Here is a 16,081-nt window from a genome sequence, read left to right on the forward strand (position 1 = left end):
ACTGTATCCCGAACTGTGTCTGTATTGTAGTTTATTTGGTTGACAGTGACTTCCATCACATATATACGGATGGACTGTCACCGTGGTTGTCGATCCACTATTTAGGGCGGGTAGGCAAGTAGGCAGGGATAGAGGGAGTGGGTGAGATCAGTACTACACTCCTTCCCTGCCCATACATGACAGATAGCTTTTATTCACTGTTTCAGCAATTATGGAAACTAAAATGTTTATAATAATTTTTATTTACATTATTTTATTTGAACAATAAAAAAGGGGGGTGATTATTTAAATATGTTTTATTTTTACTTTTTTTTCCACTATTTTCAACTTCTCACAGGGGACTATAACATGCAGTCTTTTGAATGCATACATACATTCTACTATTTCTATCTTATACCTAACACGTTACCCAGGTGTATTTTTTCTTTTAACATTGCTTTACACTTAATTTACTTTATTAGCCAGTTTTGGGCTCTTTTTAAGTCCTGTCCTGCACTACATGACTGCAAATACACCTATTGGAACAAGAAAGTTGTGTGTGCAACTTTAGAATCAAATTGATGCTTTTATTGGATTAAATAGAAAACGGGCACACATAAGCTGCTGCACATTTCATTTACTTTAAGTGGAACACAAATGTAGGGTGGAAAAAAAGACATGGCCGCACATCCACATCTGCACAATTACAAAAAACTAACATCAGGTAGTGAGCTGACATTTTGATCACACTGTACAAGCCCATTTGCGACTTTGCAGCCACCTGGTTCAGGCATGTCCCTAACTTAAAATGGCACGGCATGGATCCCTAACTTGTCATTTAAAATAAACATGTCATTTAAAATAAACTTTTGACATGTCACAGAGACAAATAACAAACAAGAAGAATCATGCACAGAGAAACAATTTTCGTCCTGCTTCTGGCCCTATTACATGTTCATTGAAGCAGGATGGAGATTGCTGAGAGCCAGAAGTGAGGCGTGCAAATGATTACTTCTCCCCACACTTTCTAATGATCAGTGGGGGTCTCAGCACTTATGCCTCAACTGATTAAATATTTTTACAGGTCTCTGTGACATGTCAAAAGCTTTTTTTTTTTATTGACAGGGACACTTTAAATACTTAACAATATGCATAGTGACTATTAAAACACAGTCCAACAGCATGAAATTAACTGACAATGAACTGAACCTGTTATACTATCTATAAAATTCTGTATGCCTCCCTTTGCATGTACGTAACATCAATAGTATAGCAAAAAATCTCTTAGCTATTACTAATTAGTATATAACCACATAATGCACTTCTTAACCTTTAATTAAAACATCTAGAAGGACAAGCCACTAGGTTATGCAAATCAAGCTAGTAGCCGGTGTCGCTAAGAACTGCAAATTATTACTTTACAACTGCCTAGCTCCAAACTGTGGCATGTGGGACAGACTTTAGTAATATAAAAGTCAGATCAAAGCACATTTTATCAGCCACATGAAACCTCAGAATCTGGATCAGGTCAGTACAGTATGATTGTGGATGCTTTCGGTTCTGCGCCAGTAGTCATCACTTGTCACAAACTGAGAAAGACAGAATCCTTGAACTGAGAGACCTTGATTTCTCGCTACAGGCATAGGCCAAGATTGCCAGCATTGCATGTCCCAGTGGTTGGGTGACCAACTATGAACTGGTATACAGCAAGAGGTGCACAGAGGCCAATGTCTGCAAGGGTGGACCATCAGATTAAAAGCATGGCACATAGTGATCCATTCTGTACTGCAGGTGAAATTGGATGTCACACACACCAAGCCTAGGGCATGGATAAATGTCTATGCAAAGCATCAGAAGGCACTTGCATGACATTGCACTATGAGCCAGATGTCCAGCTGCAGGTATTCTATTGACCACACACCACTGCTCTCAAAGGTTATCATGGTGCATAGTAAGACAGCAACGGAGACTGGGATGGATGTCTATCCTTTTCAGTAAGGGATCCTGCTTTTGTCTTAGGTGCAATGATAGCTGGAGATTGCTCTGGAGAACATGTGGATAATGCTATGAAGAGGCCTTCAGTAGGGAACATCACCCCGATCCCACTCCTGGGATTATGCTGTGGAATGGCATAATGTACGGTAGCTGGACAAAAAGAAAAAAGGAATTGATACCAAGCTCAACACTCTGATGTGTTTTTTACTGCCTGTGCCCTCAATCCTGGACAATAGTACACTCTAGATCAGGGGTCTCAAACTGGTGGCCCTGCAGATGTTGCAAAACTTCAACTCCCAGCATTCCTGACAGCCGTAGCTGTAGCAAATGGCTGTATGAAAAATTATCTATGCTGGGAGTTGAAGTTTTGCAACATCTGGAGGGCCACCAGTTTGAGACCCCTGCACTAGATACACAAAACAGGTAAATCCAGCAGTTATGGTTAAAACTTCAACTTTTATTCCAATGTCATTAAAATTACATGTTGCATGTAGCCAAAAAGAAACCGATGCATTTCTGGCACCTTATGCCCCCTTAAACTAAAGGTTTTAGAATAAAAGTCAAAGTTTTAACTGCTGGATCCACCTGTTTTTATCAATACAGTAGCCGGACCCCTATAGCCTTTATTCTAGGTACACTACCAGCTCAGCGTTACATTTACTTGGATGTGGAAGCAGTGGTACAGCCATTTCTCCAAAGTTACCATGGAGCCATTTTTCAACACAACACCAGGCTGCATGTTGCTTGTGCTACTCTAATCAGCCTGCGTGACCTTAACGTGCTACAATGGTCTACACATAGGGGTCTCAAACTGGTGGCCCTCCAGATGTTACAAAACTTCAACTCCCAGCATTTGCGACAGCCATTAGCTGCAGCCAATAGCTGTCTGGCATAGTCCAGGCATGCTGGGAGTTGAAGTTTTGCAACATCTGGAGGGTCACCAGCTTGAGACCCCTGGTTTACAGCATCTCCAGACTTGTCTCGCATAGAGCACATCCTGGGACATCATTGGTTGTCAATTGCAAAGAGAGCTGCCAGCAGCAGATCTTGATGGACATTCCTCCGACAACCATTAATAACTCTATTAACAGCATGCCAAGAGATATAAGTGGGTGTATTTCTGTGCATGGCACTCATACTCAATACTGAATAAATCAAAATATTTTATTTTATTTTTTTTTCCATTTTCCATTATTCCACGACTTCTCCTTCTCAGTGTTACAATTTCAATGTTGAGGAGACAATATAAGGAGCTTCATTGATATATACCACTAACATAGACATGAACAAAATAAAAAGCAAAGTACTAAGAGCAAGACCTGTATCATAATCATATTAGGGCATATATCATAACAATCAGAATGATACTTATCAATAAGTGATGTTCACTTGGGTGTGACCCTTCTAGTGGGTCAGGCTATTGTAGCAAATGGCTAGTGGGATGTCAGGAGCAAACAGCCAATGGGAATTTGAACATTTGATTTTTAAACACAGCCCATCTAAGTGTATCCATCACTGCTGTTGCTCCTGACATCCACAGCATCAATACTTCTAGGTACACTTGTGCACAGTTTTTAAAAGAACCCGGCAGGTAGGTTGCTCCAAACATCTAGGATAGCTAACCACAGATCTTCTGTATGTAATCTTTCTCAAGTCCCTCTGTCTCGTCATATAATCCCAGACAGACTTCATGGTGTTAAAATCAAGGCTCTGTAGGGGCCATATCATCACCTCCAGGACTCGTTGTTCTTCTTTACGCTTCTTAATTACATTGGCTATATGTTTAGGGTCAACTCCCTAATGGATCAATAACTGCCTGTGATTTAACAGCATTAAAGGGGTACTCGCTGCTCAGCATTTGGAACAAACTGTCCCGAACGCTGGAGCACTGTCCCGATTGCTGGAGCCGGTGCCAGGAGCTCGTGACGTCATAGCCCTGCCCCCTCATGACATCATGCCCCGCCCTCTCTCAATGCAATTCAATGAGAGGGGGCGTGGTGGCTGTCACGCCCCCTCCCATAGACTTGCATTGAGGGGGCGGGATGTGACATCATGAGAGGTGGGGCTATGACATCACAAGCTCCCGGCTCCATGTTCGGAACAGTTTGCTCCAAACACTGAGCAGCCGAGGACCCCTTTAGGACCCCAAACTTCCAAGTCCACCATGCTTCATTGATGCCTGCAGACACTAATTGAGGGGAATAAATAAAACTGTGTCTGACATTGTTTTTGGTTTGTTTTGCTCCAAATTTTGGCACATGAGCTGTTCTGTAATTATTTTTGGTTATTAAATCAAACATGTGCTGTTGTAATACTTTCAAATACCTGTGTTAATACCTTTGTAGAGGAGCCTGTGTGGAAAAAGCTCATTTTACTATGAGGGACAAAATAATTATTTGGTTGGTGCTACAGTGGAAACTACACTCAGTATCCCATAATGAGATTGTAACTATAAACTTTTGAATTTTTTTGCTAATTTGTTTAAAAAATTAAAATTTAATTTTGCTTGGACATAAGTATTTAGACCCTTTGCTATGACATTTGATATTTATTTATCTCTAGGGGGCTCCCATTTATCGTTTTGATCTCTGAGATGTTTCTGCACCTTGATTGGAGTCACCTGTGGTAAATTCAGCTGATTTGACATGATTTGTAAAGATATAGGCCCAGATTTATCACTGTGATTTTCCCAGCAACCAATCACAGCTCAGCTTTCACTTTACCAGAGCTCTTTAGCTGAGCTGTGATTGGTTGCTGTGGGAAAATCATTAAATTTTTTCTCTTACACAATTTGATAAATCTGGGCTATAATGTCTATATAATGTCTCACAGCTGACAATGAATATCAGAAAAACCAAACTATGAGAAGCCCCGGGTAAGGGGTGATGAATACTTAAGGCAATGCAATATTTAGTTTTTGCTTTTTAAGAAATTAGCAAAAATTTGGCATTGAGTGCAGAATGATGGGGAAACATAAATATTTTTAACAATATTTTTAAGTCCCCAACTCAACAAAATGTTTAAAAAAAAGTGTCTTAACCCCTTAAGGACCAAGGACGTACCGGTACGTCCTTGGTCCTGCTCTTCTGATATAACGCGGGGTTACACAGTAACCCCGCGTCATATCATGGCGGGCCCGGCGTCATAGTGAAGCCGGGACCCGCCTCTAATAGCGCGCAGCGCCGATCGCGGCGCCGCGCGCTATTAACCCTTTAGCCGCGCGCTCAGAGCTGAGCCGCGCGGCTAAAAGTGAAAGTGAAAGTTCCCGACTAGCTCAGTCGGGCTGTTCGGGATAGCCGCGGCTAATCGCGGCATCCCGAACAGCTGACAGGACAGCAGGAGGGCCCCTTCCTGCCTCCTCGCTGTCCGATCGCCGAATGACTGCTCAGTGCCTGAGATCCAGGCATGAGCAGTCATGCGGCAGAATCGTTGATCACTGGTTTCTTATGAGAAACCAGTGATCAACATAGGAGATCAGTGTGTGCAGTGTTATAGGTCCCTATGGGACCTATAACACTGCAAAAAAAAAGTGAAAAAAAAAAGTGAATAAAGATCATTTAACTCCTCCCCTATTAAAAGTTTGAATCACCCCCCTTTTCCAATAAAAAAAAAACACAGTGTAAATAAAAATAAAAATAAACATATGTGGTATCACCGCGTGCGGAAATGTCCGAATTATAAAAATATATCATTAATTAAACCGCTCTGTCAATGGCGTGCGCGCAAAAAAATTCCAAAGTCCAAAATAGTGCATTTTTGGTCACTTTTTATATCATTTAAAAATGAATAAAAAGTGATCAATAAGTCCTATCAATGCAAAAATGGTACCGTTAAAAACTTCAGATCACGGCGCAAAAAATTAGCCCTCATACCGCCCCATACACGGAAAAATAAAAAAGTTATAGGGATCAGAAGATGACAATTTTAAACATATTAATTTTCCTGCATGTAGTTATGATTTTTTCCAGAAGTCCGACAAAATCAAACCTATATAAGTAGGGTATCATTTTAATCGTATGGACCTACAGAATACATATCAGGTGCCATTTTTACCGAAAAATGTACTACGTAGAAACGGAAGCCCCCAAAAGTTACCAAACAGCGTTTTTCTTTTCAATTTTGTCGCACAATGATTTTTTTTCCCGCTTCACCATAGATTTTTGGGCAAAATGACTGATGTCATTACAAAGTAGAATTGGTGGCGCAAAAAATAAGCCATCATATTGATTTTTAGGTGTAAATTTGAAAGAGTTATGATTTTTTAAAGGCAAGGAGCAAAAAACGAAAATGCAAAAACGGAAAAACCTCCGGTCCTTAAGGGGTTAAAAACCTTTCCAAATGCACTGTATACAAAGGTATTTACGAACAGTCCAGCAGCATGCATGTGGTTTAATAACCCATAATCTGCTGACAACTTCCCTTATCAGAGAGTAATATGAACCCCAGTGTACCAATGCATGCTGCAATATAAAGGTCAACAGCTGAAAATATTATATAATGCTGTCCCTGATCTACTGTATTTCACATTTTCTGCAATCCAATTACTAAACATAAAGATTTCCAGGAGTGAAGGAGTTAACAGCTGCTGTTTGCACCAAGTATGGTGCTGTTCAGAAGATTAGGAATTTAACATTAGATTAATGCATGCATGGAGATACAGTATGACGTGGTTTAAGAGATAATCCTCAGCAGGACAGGGTCTGGACAACTTGTTAGAACAAGTGTAAACCTGCAATTTGAGGGTCAGACACGGTCATTCCCTCTAACCAGAATCTTGGGGTTAATGTGGGAAGACAGCTTAACTGTTTACTTGAAATGATTCTAGAAAATGAAGCAAGAGAGAAAGAGTATGAGATTTACAAGTCATATCCAAATACAGTGTTCCCTCAACTTGGTTCCAGTACGACCATAGTATGCTGAGACCATAACTCTATGGAAACCTGGTAATTGGTTCTGAAGCCACTAAAAGGTCACCCAAAAATAGGAAAAAGTGAGGATTAAAGAAAAATAAGTAGATAACTAATATAGATAAAGCAAGTCCTTACATATAAAAGTAATAAAGATCTGCTGGGAGCTGTAAGTCACTGTCTATGTAGAGGACAGGAGCTTCTTCAGGGCCCTGTACAGTACACACGATGTCCTAAAAAAGTAACATGGAGCCACCCCCACCAGGTGTCCAAAGGAGCAGCTAACTTTGGCGCAGGTAAAGAGTAGTACAGAACATGTAATACCTCCCTGTACTGTAAGGAAGCGCTACCAGGCAGCCAGTCAGTGCATGCACTTCAGTAATACAGGTGTTTTACCAGTCAATGCCCATTCTAATTGGTCAGTTCTTCCAGCCATTGACACGTTTCACAGATCTGGACTGTCCGTAGCATTGTATGTTGAGTCTGGTTTCAAGTTACAATGGTCCAGAAATGACCATTGTATGTAGAAACTATTGTATGTTGAGGCCATTTTAGGTTGAGGGATCACTGTACACACTTGCTAGTGGCATAGCAGGGATTGGAAAAAACTAGGGCAAGGCTTGAATTTGCACCCCTAACCCGATGACCATTAGTACTTATTAGAGTAAGGCTTCTTTCCCACTGCCGTTGTGACACGGCAGTGTGACGTCCATCGGGCAACCCGGGGAGGATAGCGGGAGGAAAAATAAATCATGAAACGTTTTTTCCTCCTGCTACTCCTGTCAGAAAACCACAACACCCAACAGACCCCATATTAGTAAATGGGATCTGTTGGTACCCGATGTTTCCTGTTGTGCCCCGTCAAAAATAAAGTCCGTTAAGGCACAAAAAAAAGTGCCTGACGGACATTTGCTGGCAGGACACAACGGCAGTGTGAAAGGGGGCTAAGACAGGTTTAGTAAATCTTGGCCAGTGTGTGTATTCCTTTTATTCCCCAATGTGCAAGTAACTGTTAACTGAGATTAACTGTCTTTTGGATATTAGGATAATAGATTGTTTAAAAGGTATATGAAAACAGAATAGTGTATGCTACTTGCTATCTAAGGGCAGCAATCCAGTTTTCCATTTTTTTAAATGTAATAAAATAACTAAGCTCCCCAAATTTCTATTTGGTTCAGACGTCACATGATGGCTTCAGCCAGTCAGCAGCCTCGGCAGTCAAGTGCCATATGTCAGACATGATGGCTCCTATGACAAAACAGGGATGCCTGGAGAACGGCATTTGGCAGCTGTGCACTCCTCTGTCTTGCTACCCATGACAAATTCTATTATAAGTCTACAAGCAGCGAGGTAGAAATTTCAGAAGGATTCCATTATATTAAATATATGTATTCTATTATAGGACATAAAGTCATGTAAAATGACAGTGTCTTTCTGAAACCGTCATTTATATAAAGTTATACTGTTTTTCTTTGCATACTGACAGCTGTCGATTATGTGAATGAGTGTTACATGTAACATGTTTGCTGTTTCCACATTTAATTTGTACATGCAGTTTGTAGGTTACCTGGCCCCATAGGCATAGGTAACCCTGACTGCAGGGGACTCAAGGGTTAAGGAGAATAAAGGGATAGTCAATCCTCCCACCCTGGTCTCTAGGGAGGGGTTTTTGTATAGATACGCCCATAGGTTATATTTGTCTGCCTCCCCGGATGCTCCCCCTCTTGTTCTCCAGCATCTTGAGGTCCCGCCCTCCCTCCCTGGTTTTTTCTTTCATTGTTTTTCTTTGTTTTTATTTGCCGTGCGTCTTGTTGTGGGACGTGTCGGTTTTTGTTAACCCCTATATATATATATATATATATATATATATATATATATATGTAAAAAAAAATGTTTATCATGACATGTTTAAAAAATAAAAAAAATTAAATAAAACTAAATACATAAATAAAATATATAAGCTTTATTAGGGGTTCTATTGCCTTTGGCCATGGGGCTTTGGCTGGTCGTGGTGCTGATTTTCTTTTGTCACTGGTATTTCGAAGTCACAGCTGGCGTAAGATTTAACGTTGTTGGATTTTCTAGGTGCCGAAGGCATTTCATGCACGCTGTGGAGACGGCGGGGCATATTGCTTCGGCTGAAGCAGTACTTCGGCAAGTGGCTGAGTTCACGGTTGCTGCTATGCAGTCATATTTATTACAGTTTTGGATATTTAAATGTTAAAATAAAGGAGCTGTGACCACCACCCAGCCCACTTAAAAAGTTAATTATGTGTTGTGTCGTTATTTCAGAGTGGGAGAAGGTATAGTGATAAAACTCAGGTAAAAGGTTTGTCCAGGCAGTCATTAACAAAGAGGTTGGAAACTCCTGTGCCCATACTTCATGCTGACAGGGGCATAACTGGGAAACCCCATGGGAGTCTAGGTGGGAGGCCTTGTTGTACCACCATGAGGAGTAGCTAAGCCTATAGAAAAGTTTTTTGCCAATGTTATTACAAAGCTGGCATTGTGTTGTGGAGATGTCAGATTCTAGTGACAGTAAAGACTTTCCGGCAGGCCCACAACAGCAGGATGAGTGCTGCCTGTATCCTAGAGCAGGAGTTGTCACTGAACAAGGGCCATCTATGACAATAGGATGAGACTGCTGGAGCAGCAGCAAGGAAAACAACGTCAGGGGAGTAAACATGGAACTGAGCAGGTGAAGAAGAAGCTCTCCTGTAGGCTAGAGACAAGTCCTGACATATAATTATTGCAGTTGGGGGACCATAAGTGTAACTTAAAGGGGTACTACCGTGCCGACAACTTATCCCCTATCTAAAGGATAGAGGATAAGTTGCCTGATCGCGCGGGGTCCTGCCGCTGGGGACCCCCGCGATCTCGCACGCAGCACCCCGCTCTCATCAGGCCCCGGAGCGAACATCTGATGAGTGCCCATCATGGGGCCAGAGGATCACACGGGGGCGGAGCCATGACGTCACGCTCCGCCCCCTCAATGCAAGTCTATGGCAGGGGTGCTGGTGTCTATAGAGCGGGGTGCTGCGTGCGAGATCGCGGGGGTCCCCAGCGGTGGGACTTCGTGCGATCAGGCAACGTATACCCTATCCTTTAGATAGGGGATAAGTTGTCAGCACAGTAGTACCCCTTTAAGGGCTCTGTTGCTACCACAATGGCCAGCCTGTTGAACTGCTATAACCATGTATTGAGTTGGTCATTTTTAAAAGTATAACTTTCAAAATGGGAGGGGAGAAGTGGGGGTGCATTGGGATCATTGCGTGTGGGCAAAACCAAGCCTGCACGAGGTGACCAATGGCTGCCCAATGTTGCCACAACATCAACAACAAAAAACATCATGCTTTTCTTGCTTCTGGTTGGTAAAGCAATCTTGATTCTGAGCTAACTACATGCTGACTGTAACAACAAGTAGAATCTCCTGCAATTTCCATAAACAATTGGTTGAGACACACTTGTTATATTTTAGACTCTACATGCTGGTTGTGTTGTCTTTGCTGCACATTTCCTTCTACTTGGTGATCATTTCTGGACTCATCAGTCTTTCCATGGGTTTAAAGGGTTACTCCGGTGGGAATTTATTTTTTTTTTAAATCAACTGGTGCCAAAAAGTTAAACAGATTTGTCAATTACTTCTATTTAAAAATCTTAATCCTTCCAGTACTTATCAGCTGCAGTATGATCCAGAGGAAGTTGTATAGTTCTTTTCTGACTGACCGCCGTGCTCTCTGCTGACCCCTTTGTCCATGTCAGGAACTGCCCAGAGCAGGAGCAAATCCCCATAGCAAAACTTTCCTGCTCTGGAAAGTTCCTGACATGGACCTCTGTCAGCAGAGAGCAAAGTGGATAAGCAGAAAATAAGTACACAACTTCCTTCCAGCAGCTGATAAGTACTGGAAGGATTAAGATTTTTAAATAGAAGTCATTTACAAATCTGTTTAACTTTTTGGCACCAGTTGACTTAAATAAAAATAAAAAATTCCACCGGAGTACCCCTTTAACGCCAGCCATGGTTAGGTTTTTTACTTTACACCCTGATTCATTATCAACAAATAAATAAACTCTTACCTTTGTTTAATGCAAATTCTAATGTATTATTGTGTATGATCTCTGCATACAGTATAATATCTACAGTGAATAAGATCACCCTGGGACAGACATCAGACAAATGTTCAGGTGTCTTGTTTTCTCTTCTATTGTCCACATCTTATATAATTACTTCATCTGTTTGCAGAAGTCAGAATTTAATTTGCTGCCTATTTTTTCATTGTTTGCTCTCAGTGTTTATTTTTATCATTTTCCTTTCTGCCAATACTTTAAACGCAGATTTACACAGTGATCATACGGGCTAAAACATGTCCAATGTATTGCTGAAATTACACCTGTGCGCCAAATAAATGATAGCTGACAGTGACAGATAAATCAGGCTGCTTAATGGATTTACATATCTATATAATGTTTATTTTTTTTTATTTTTTTTAAGCATATTGTAGATTTATATAGTTTATTGGTCGGGAGACTGGGATGAGACTTAAATATGAACTTTATACAATTGATCGCTAAGTGATCACTGAAACCCTAAATTTCCCATCCACTTTGATGTTTTGCAGTCTTTTTAATCTTATCCATTAGGTTATCGGAGTAGTTGTGAATTGCAGCCACAATACCCCAACTCTGCACATCAGCAGACAGTTGCATGCGTATACTGTGGTTACAATTAGAGATGAGCGAACTTACAGTAAATTCGATTCGTCACGAACTTCTCGGCTCGGCAGTTGATGGTTTTTCCTGCATAAATTAGTTCAGCTTTCAGGTGTTCCGGTGGGCTGGAAAAGGTGGATACAGTCCTAGGAGACTCTTTCCTAGGAATGTATCCACCTTTTTCAGCCCACCGGAGCACCTGAAGGCTGAACTAATTTACGCAGGATAAGTCATCAACTACCGAGCCGAGAAGTTCGTGACGAATCGAATTTACTGTAAGTTCGCTCATCTCTAGTTACAATGACAAACCAATCTAGTGGTTGCATTTTTAACTTTTTTGGCTAAATGAAAGCTATGTTTTATTAGTAGATGGGAAATTTAGGGTTTTATAGTCCTATAGTTTTATAGTCCTTGATATTACTCCTCCTTCCATAAGTCCTAATTCTTGTTGTTAAAGAAAAACTTAAAGGGGTACTCCTGCAGAAAACTTTATTTATTTATTTTATCAACTGGTTAAACAGATTTGTAAATTACTTCTATTAAAAAAAATCTTAATCTTTCCAGTACTTTTTAGGGTCTGTATACTACAGAGGAAATGGTTTTCTTTTTGAAACACAGAGCTCTCTGCTGACATCATGAGCACAGTGCTCTCTGCTGACATCTCTGTCCATTTAAGGAACTGTCCAGAGCAGCATATGTTTGCTATGGGGATTTTCTCCTACTCTGGACAGTTCTTAAAATGGACAGAGATGTCAGCAGAGAGCACTGTGGTCATGATGTAAGCAGAGAGCTCTGTGTTCCAACAAGAAAACCATTTCCTCTGTAGTATTCAGCAGCTAATAAGTACTGGAAGGATTACGATTTTTAATAGAAGTAATTAACAAATCTTTTTACCTTTCTAGCACCAGTTGATTAAAAAAAAAAAAAAAAGTTTTCCACGGGAGTACCCCTTTAACATTCATCACTTCATATATTAATTGCCACGCAATCCACTCTAATAAGTTTGGTTTTATATTTGTATTGATTTTAAATAATAAATATAAATTTGCTTTCCTATACCCCTGATTTAAAAACTTTTTAAGACATTTTAATACATGTAGTTGTTCCTATCTTAGTTGGAAATTATTTGAGCTGGAAATGATTTGTTAGGATCCAAGTAGGAGGAGTAAAAATGGGGGGTATTTTGAGAGCGCTACTGTCAGATGGCGATAGTTGAAGTCAAGAAACGGTAGGAGCCAGCACTTATGCAGGACTAACTTTTATTGAAAAAAGAAGTCAAGAAGTAAAGGTAATAGTATGCAAAGTAACACTAGCCCACCAGAGTAGTGCGAGCTCCATCCTCTAGTGACCTTACATTCTAAAAAAAAAATGGGCACCCTAAAGGTCCATCAAAAGACAACTGTTCTTGAGCCTGACTTTGGACACAACCCTTTTGACTATGTGAAATGATACAGTAAGTGGACATGCATATGTTTTCTAAAACTGTAGGGTTGACCCAGAGGAGACATTTTGGAAAGGTTTACTTTAGGGTCTTCAAAGCATAGTACATGTTATGATAGATGTGGCAAGAAATGGACACGAAGGCCAGGAAAAAGCCTTTTTAAATAATGATTTTGAAGACATGAGTCTTTATCCGAGTGTCTCTCTGTTGTCACCAATTAGATGGTGAGCTGACGAGCACAAAGGATTGATTGTTTAGATGAGCACAGAAAACGTGCCAGGAATTGATACAGATAAAGTACTGTTATTATTGTCATGTATCTTTGTCATCGTTCACATCAGCTAAGCCCTGCATGCCTCTTCTACACGGGTGCCAGACAGAGGGAGTGCAGTCTTTTCTGGAACTTCTGTCTGTTCTTTGTATGGTGTAGAAAGCTTAGAGACACTACGCTGTCAAACTCTGGCCAGATAACATGGGCAGGTGACTAGACATTGTGTCCTTCCTGACTAAGGAACTAGGACAAGAACATGGCATACACTGGGGTTCAGGGCAAGGTAAGAATGGTAGACAATACTTTGTGTTATATGGATACCGTGGCTTTAATAGAAAAACCCTGATTTTATTGATCCCAACTATTAAACTCATACAAAAGTTCAATACATGTACGCATAACTTCCACTTAAAATGTTCTCACTCGTCTGTAAGACATTAAGAAATTGCTGGTACCTTAATAACTATATGTGGTTGCTGAGCCTCCTGTAGGGTCCCATATGACATTTATAATGGTGGTCTTTTATGGGGCAGATGTGTCTTGCAACTGCTACCTCTGCACCCCCTATAGTTATGCCTCTGGCTACAGATACTATTGCGCCTTCTGTAGATGTACAACAGTAGACTCAAAGGGGGAGATTTATCAAAGCCTGTGCAGAGGAAGAGTGGTGCAGTTGCCCATAGCAACCAATCAGATTGCTTCTTTCATTTTCCACAGGCCTCTTTAGAGGCCTGTGGAAAATGAAAGAAGCAATCTGATTGGTTGCTATGGGCAACTGCACCACTCTTCCTCTGCACAGGTTTTGATAAATCTCCCCCAAAGAATCAGCATCATTTGACTTAGTTATACCTTAATAGATTTTTCCTTTAATATCCTATGTGACTTAAAGGGGTACTCCGGTGAAAACCTTTTTTCTTTTAAATCAACTGGTGGCAGAAAGTTAAACATATTTGTAAATTACTTCTATTAAAAAATCTTAATCCTTCCAGTACTTATTAGCTGCTGAATGCTACAGAGTAAATTCCTTTCTTTTTGGAACACTGATGACATCACGAGCACAGTGCTCTCTGCTGATATCTCTGTCCATTTTAGCAACCGTGCGAAGCAGATGCGTGCTAAGGGTAGCATGGTGGCTCAGTGGTTAGCACTGCTGCCTTGCAGTGCTGGGGACTTGGGTTCAAATCCCACTAAGGAAAACAATAAATAAAGCGTTATTATTATTATTATAATAACATCAGCAGAGAGAACTGTGCTCGTGATGTCATCAGAGAGCATTCCAAAAAGAAAAGAATTTCCTCTGTAGTATTCAGCAGCTAATAAGTACAGGAAGGATTGAGATTTTTTAATAGAAGTAATTTACAAATATGTTTAACTTTCTGCCACCAGTTGATTTAAAAGAAAAAAGGTTTTCCCCGGAGTACCCCTTTAACATCACTCATCAAATTTGAACAGTTGAAAAACTAATGTTAATATAAAATATGTGTAACCAATGAAAAATATAAAGTCTTGAAACCTAAAGAAGACACAGACACATTGCAAAGAGAATTTAAAGGGGTTATCCAGGAAGAAAAAAATAGAACTAATTTCTTTCAGAAACAGCTCCCTGTCTGTCTCCAGGTTGGGTGTGGTTCTTCAGCTCAGTTCCATTGAAGTGAATGGAGCCCAGTTGTAATACCACACACATCCTGGGGACAGACGTGGAGCTGTTTTTTGAAAGAAATGAGCTCTGTTTTTCTTTTCCCGGAAAACCCCTTTAACCAGGTAGATGCCATGTCTAAACTGTTTGTAACAGCATCATACTCACAGAACTCTTTGGTAGAGACTCACCATTACAGAATTGTGTCTAAAGATTGTCCGGTAATGTAACATTTTCATTTTGTACCAGATCAGTATCTGTTTTCAAAATACTTACAATAAGCCATCACCTATGGAACAAGTCTTGTTTAATCTTTAATCTTCTCATACTAATCTTGTCTGCATTATTTTAGCCAACATCCTTGCTTCCATTGATACATAGGGTGCCCTACCTCAAAAGTAATGTGCACGCCTGTTATTTATTGGACTGTCTTTACCTGAGTTGACAACTGTGAAATCCTATGTGTCTACAGTTACAATAACAATAGAAACAAGCCTTTTGATTTTATTATAGAAAGCTTTAGTGCAAATATAGTGAAAACCTTTAGTCCACATCCCCATCATCCTGCCATGCTACCTAATACTTTGCTGACTCTAACAAGCTGCATACAAGATAAAAATTGGAATGACAATTCCTACATCATGGTGTAGAGTGCTTGTTACTCCATTTCCTAAGGAACGAGGAGGGCATCTAAGGTTCTCTTCTCTTGTTCAGTGATCGGAGTGATCCTATTTGATATTCTGTAAGAAAGAGGCACTGCCAATGTTCCAGAATTACTTCTTTATGTAGAAGCACATTTTTTGTTGACTACCGTGTTTCTCCGAAAATAAGACCGTGTCTTATATTAATTTTAGTCCCAAAAAACACACTAGGGCTTATTTTCAGGGTAGGGCTTATTTATTTATGGGGGGGCTGCAGGAGTGTGGAGGATGGGGGGCTGTAGCAGTGTGGAGGATGCTGCACCCCCCCATCTTCCACACTGCTACAGCCCCCCATCCTCCACACTCCTGCAGCCCCCCCATTCTCCACACTGCTACAGCCCCCCATCCTCCCCTTCCCCCGTCGTCCTCCACACTCCTACAGTGCCCCCCACCCCTCTGCCATAATAAACTACGGTACATTACACATTTCATCCCCAGCGG

At 40.6% G+C, this 16,081-nt stretch overlaps 1 protein-coding gene across 2 annotated transcripts in view; it reads left to right on the plus strand.

Annotated features, from left to right (window-relative positions):
• The window catches only part of SLC26A9 (solute carrier family 26 member 9), an 81,927-nt gene that overhangs the window by 15,957 nt on the left and 49,889 nt on the right, over nucleotides 1-16,081 (plus strand). The window contains exon 1 of one of the 2 annotated variants that reach the window (XM_056558023.1): nucleotides 13,429-13,586. The exons of the other annotated variant lie outside the window; for it this stretch is intronic. Coding sequence (XP_056413998.1) covers nucleotides 13,560-13,586 — 27 coding nt within the window. The 5' untranslated portion in view covers nucleotides 13,429-13,559. Of the gene's footprint in view, nucleotides 1-13,428; nucleotides 13,587-16,081 lie in introns of those variants that run through there. 2 annotated transcript variants of the gene reach the window in all.

Source organism: Hyla sarda, chromosome 2, assembly GCF_029499605.1.
Source record: "Hyla sarda isolate aHylSar1 chromosome 2, aHylSar1.hap1, whole genome shotgun sequence".
In the NCBI taxonomy this organism is placed as follows: Eukaryota; Metazoa; Chordata; class Amphibia; order Anura; family Hylidae; genus Hyla; species Hyla sarda.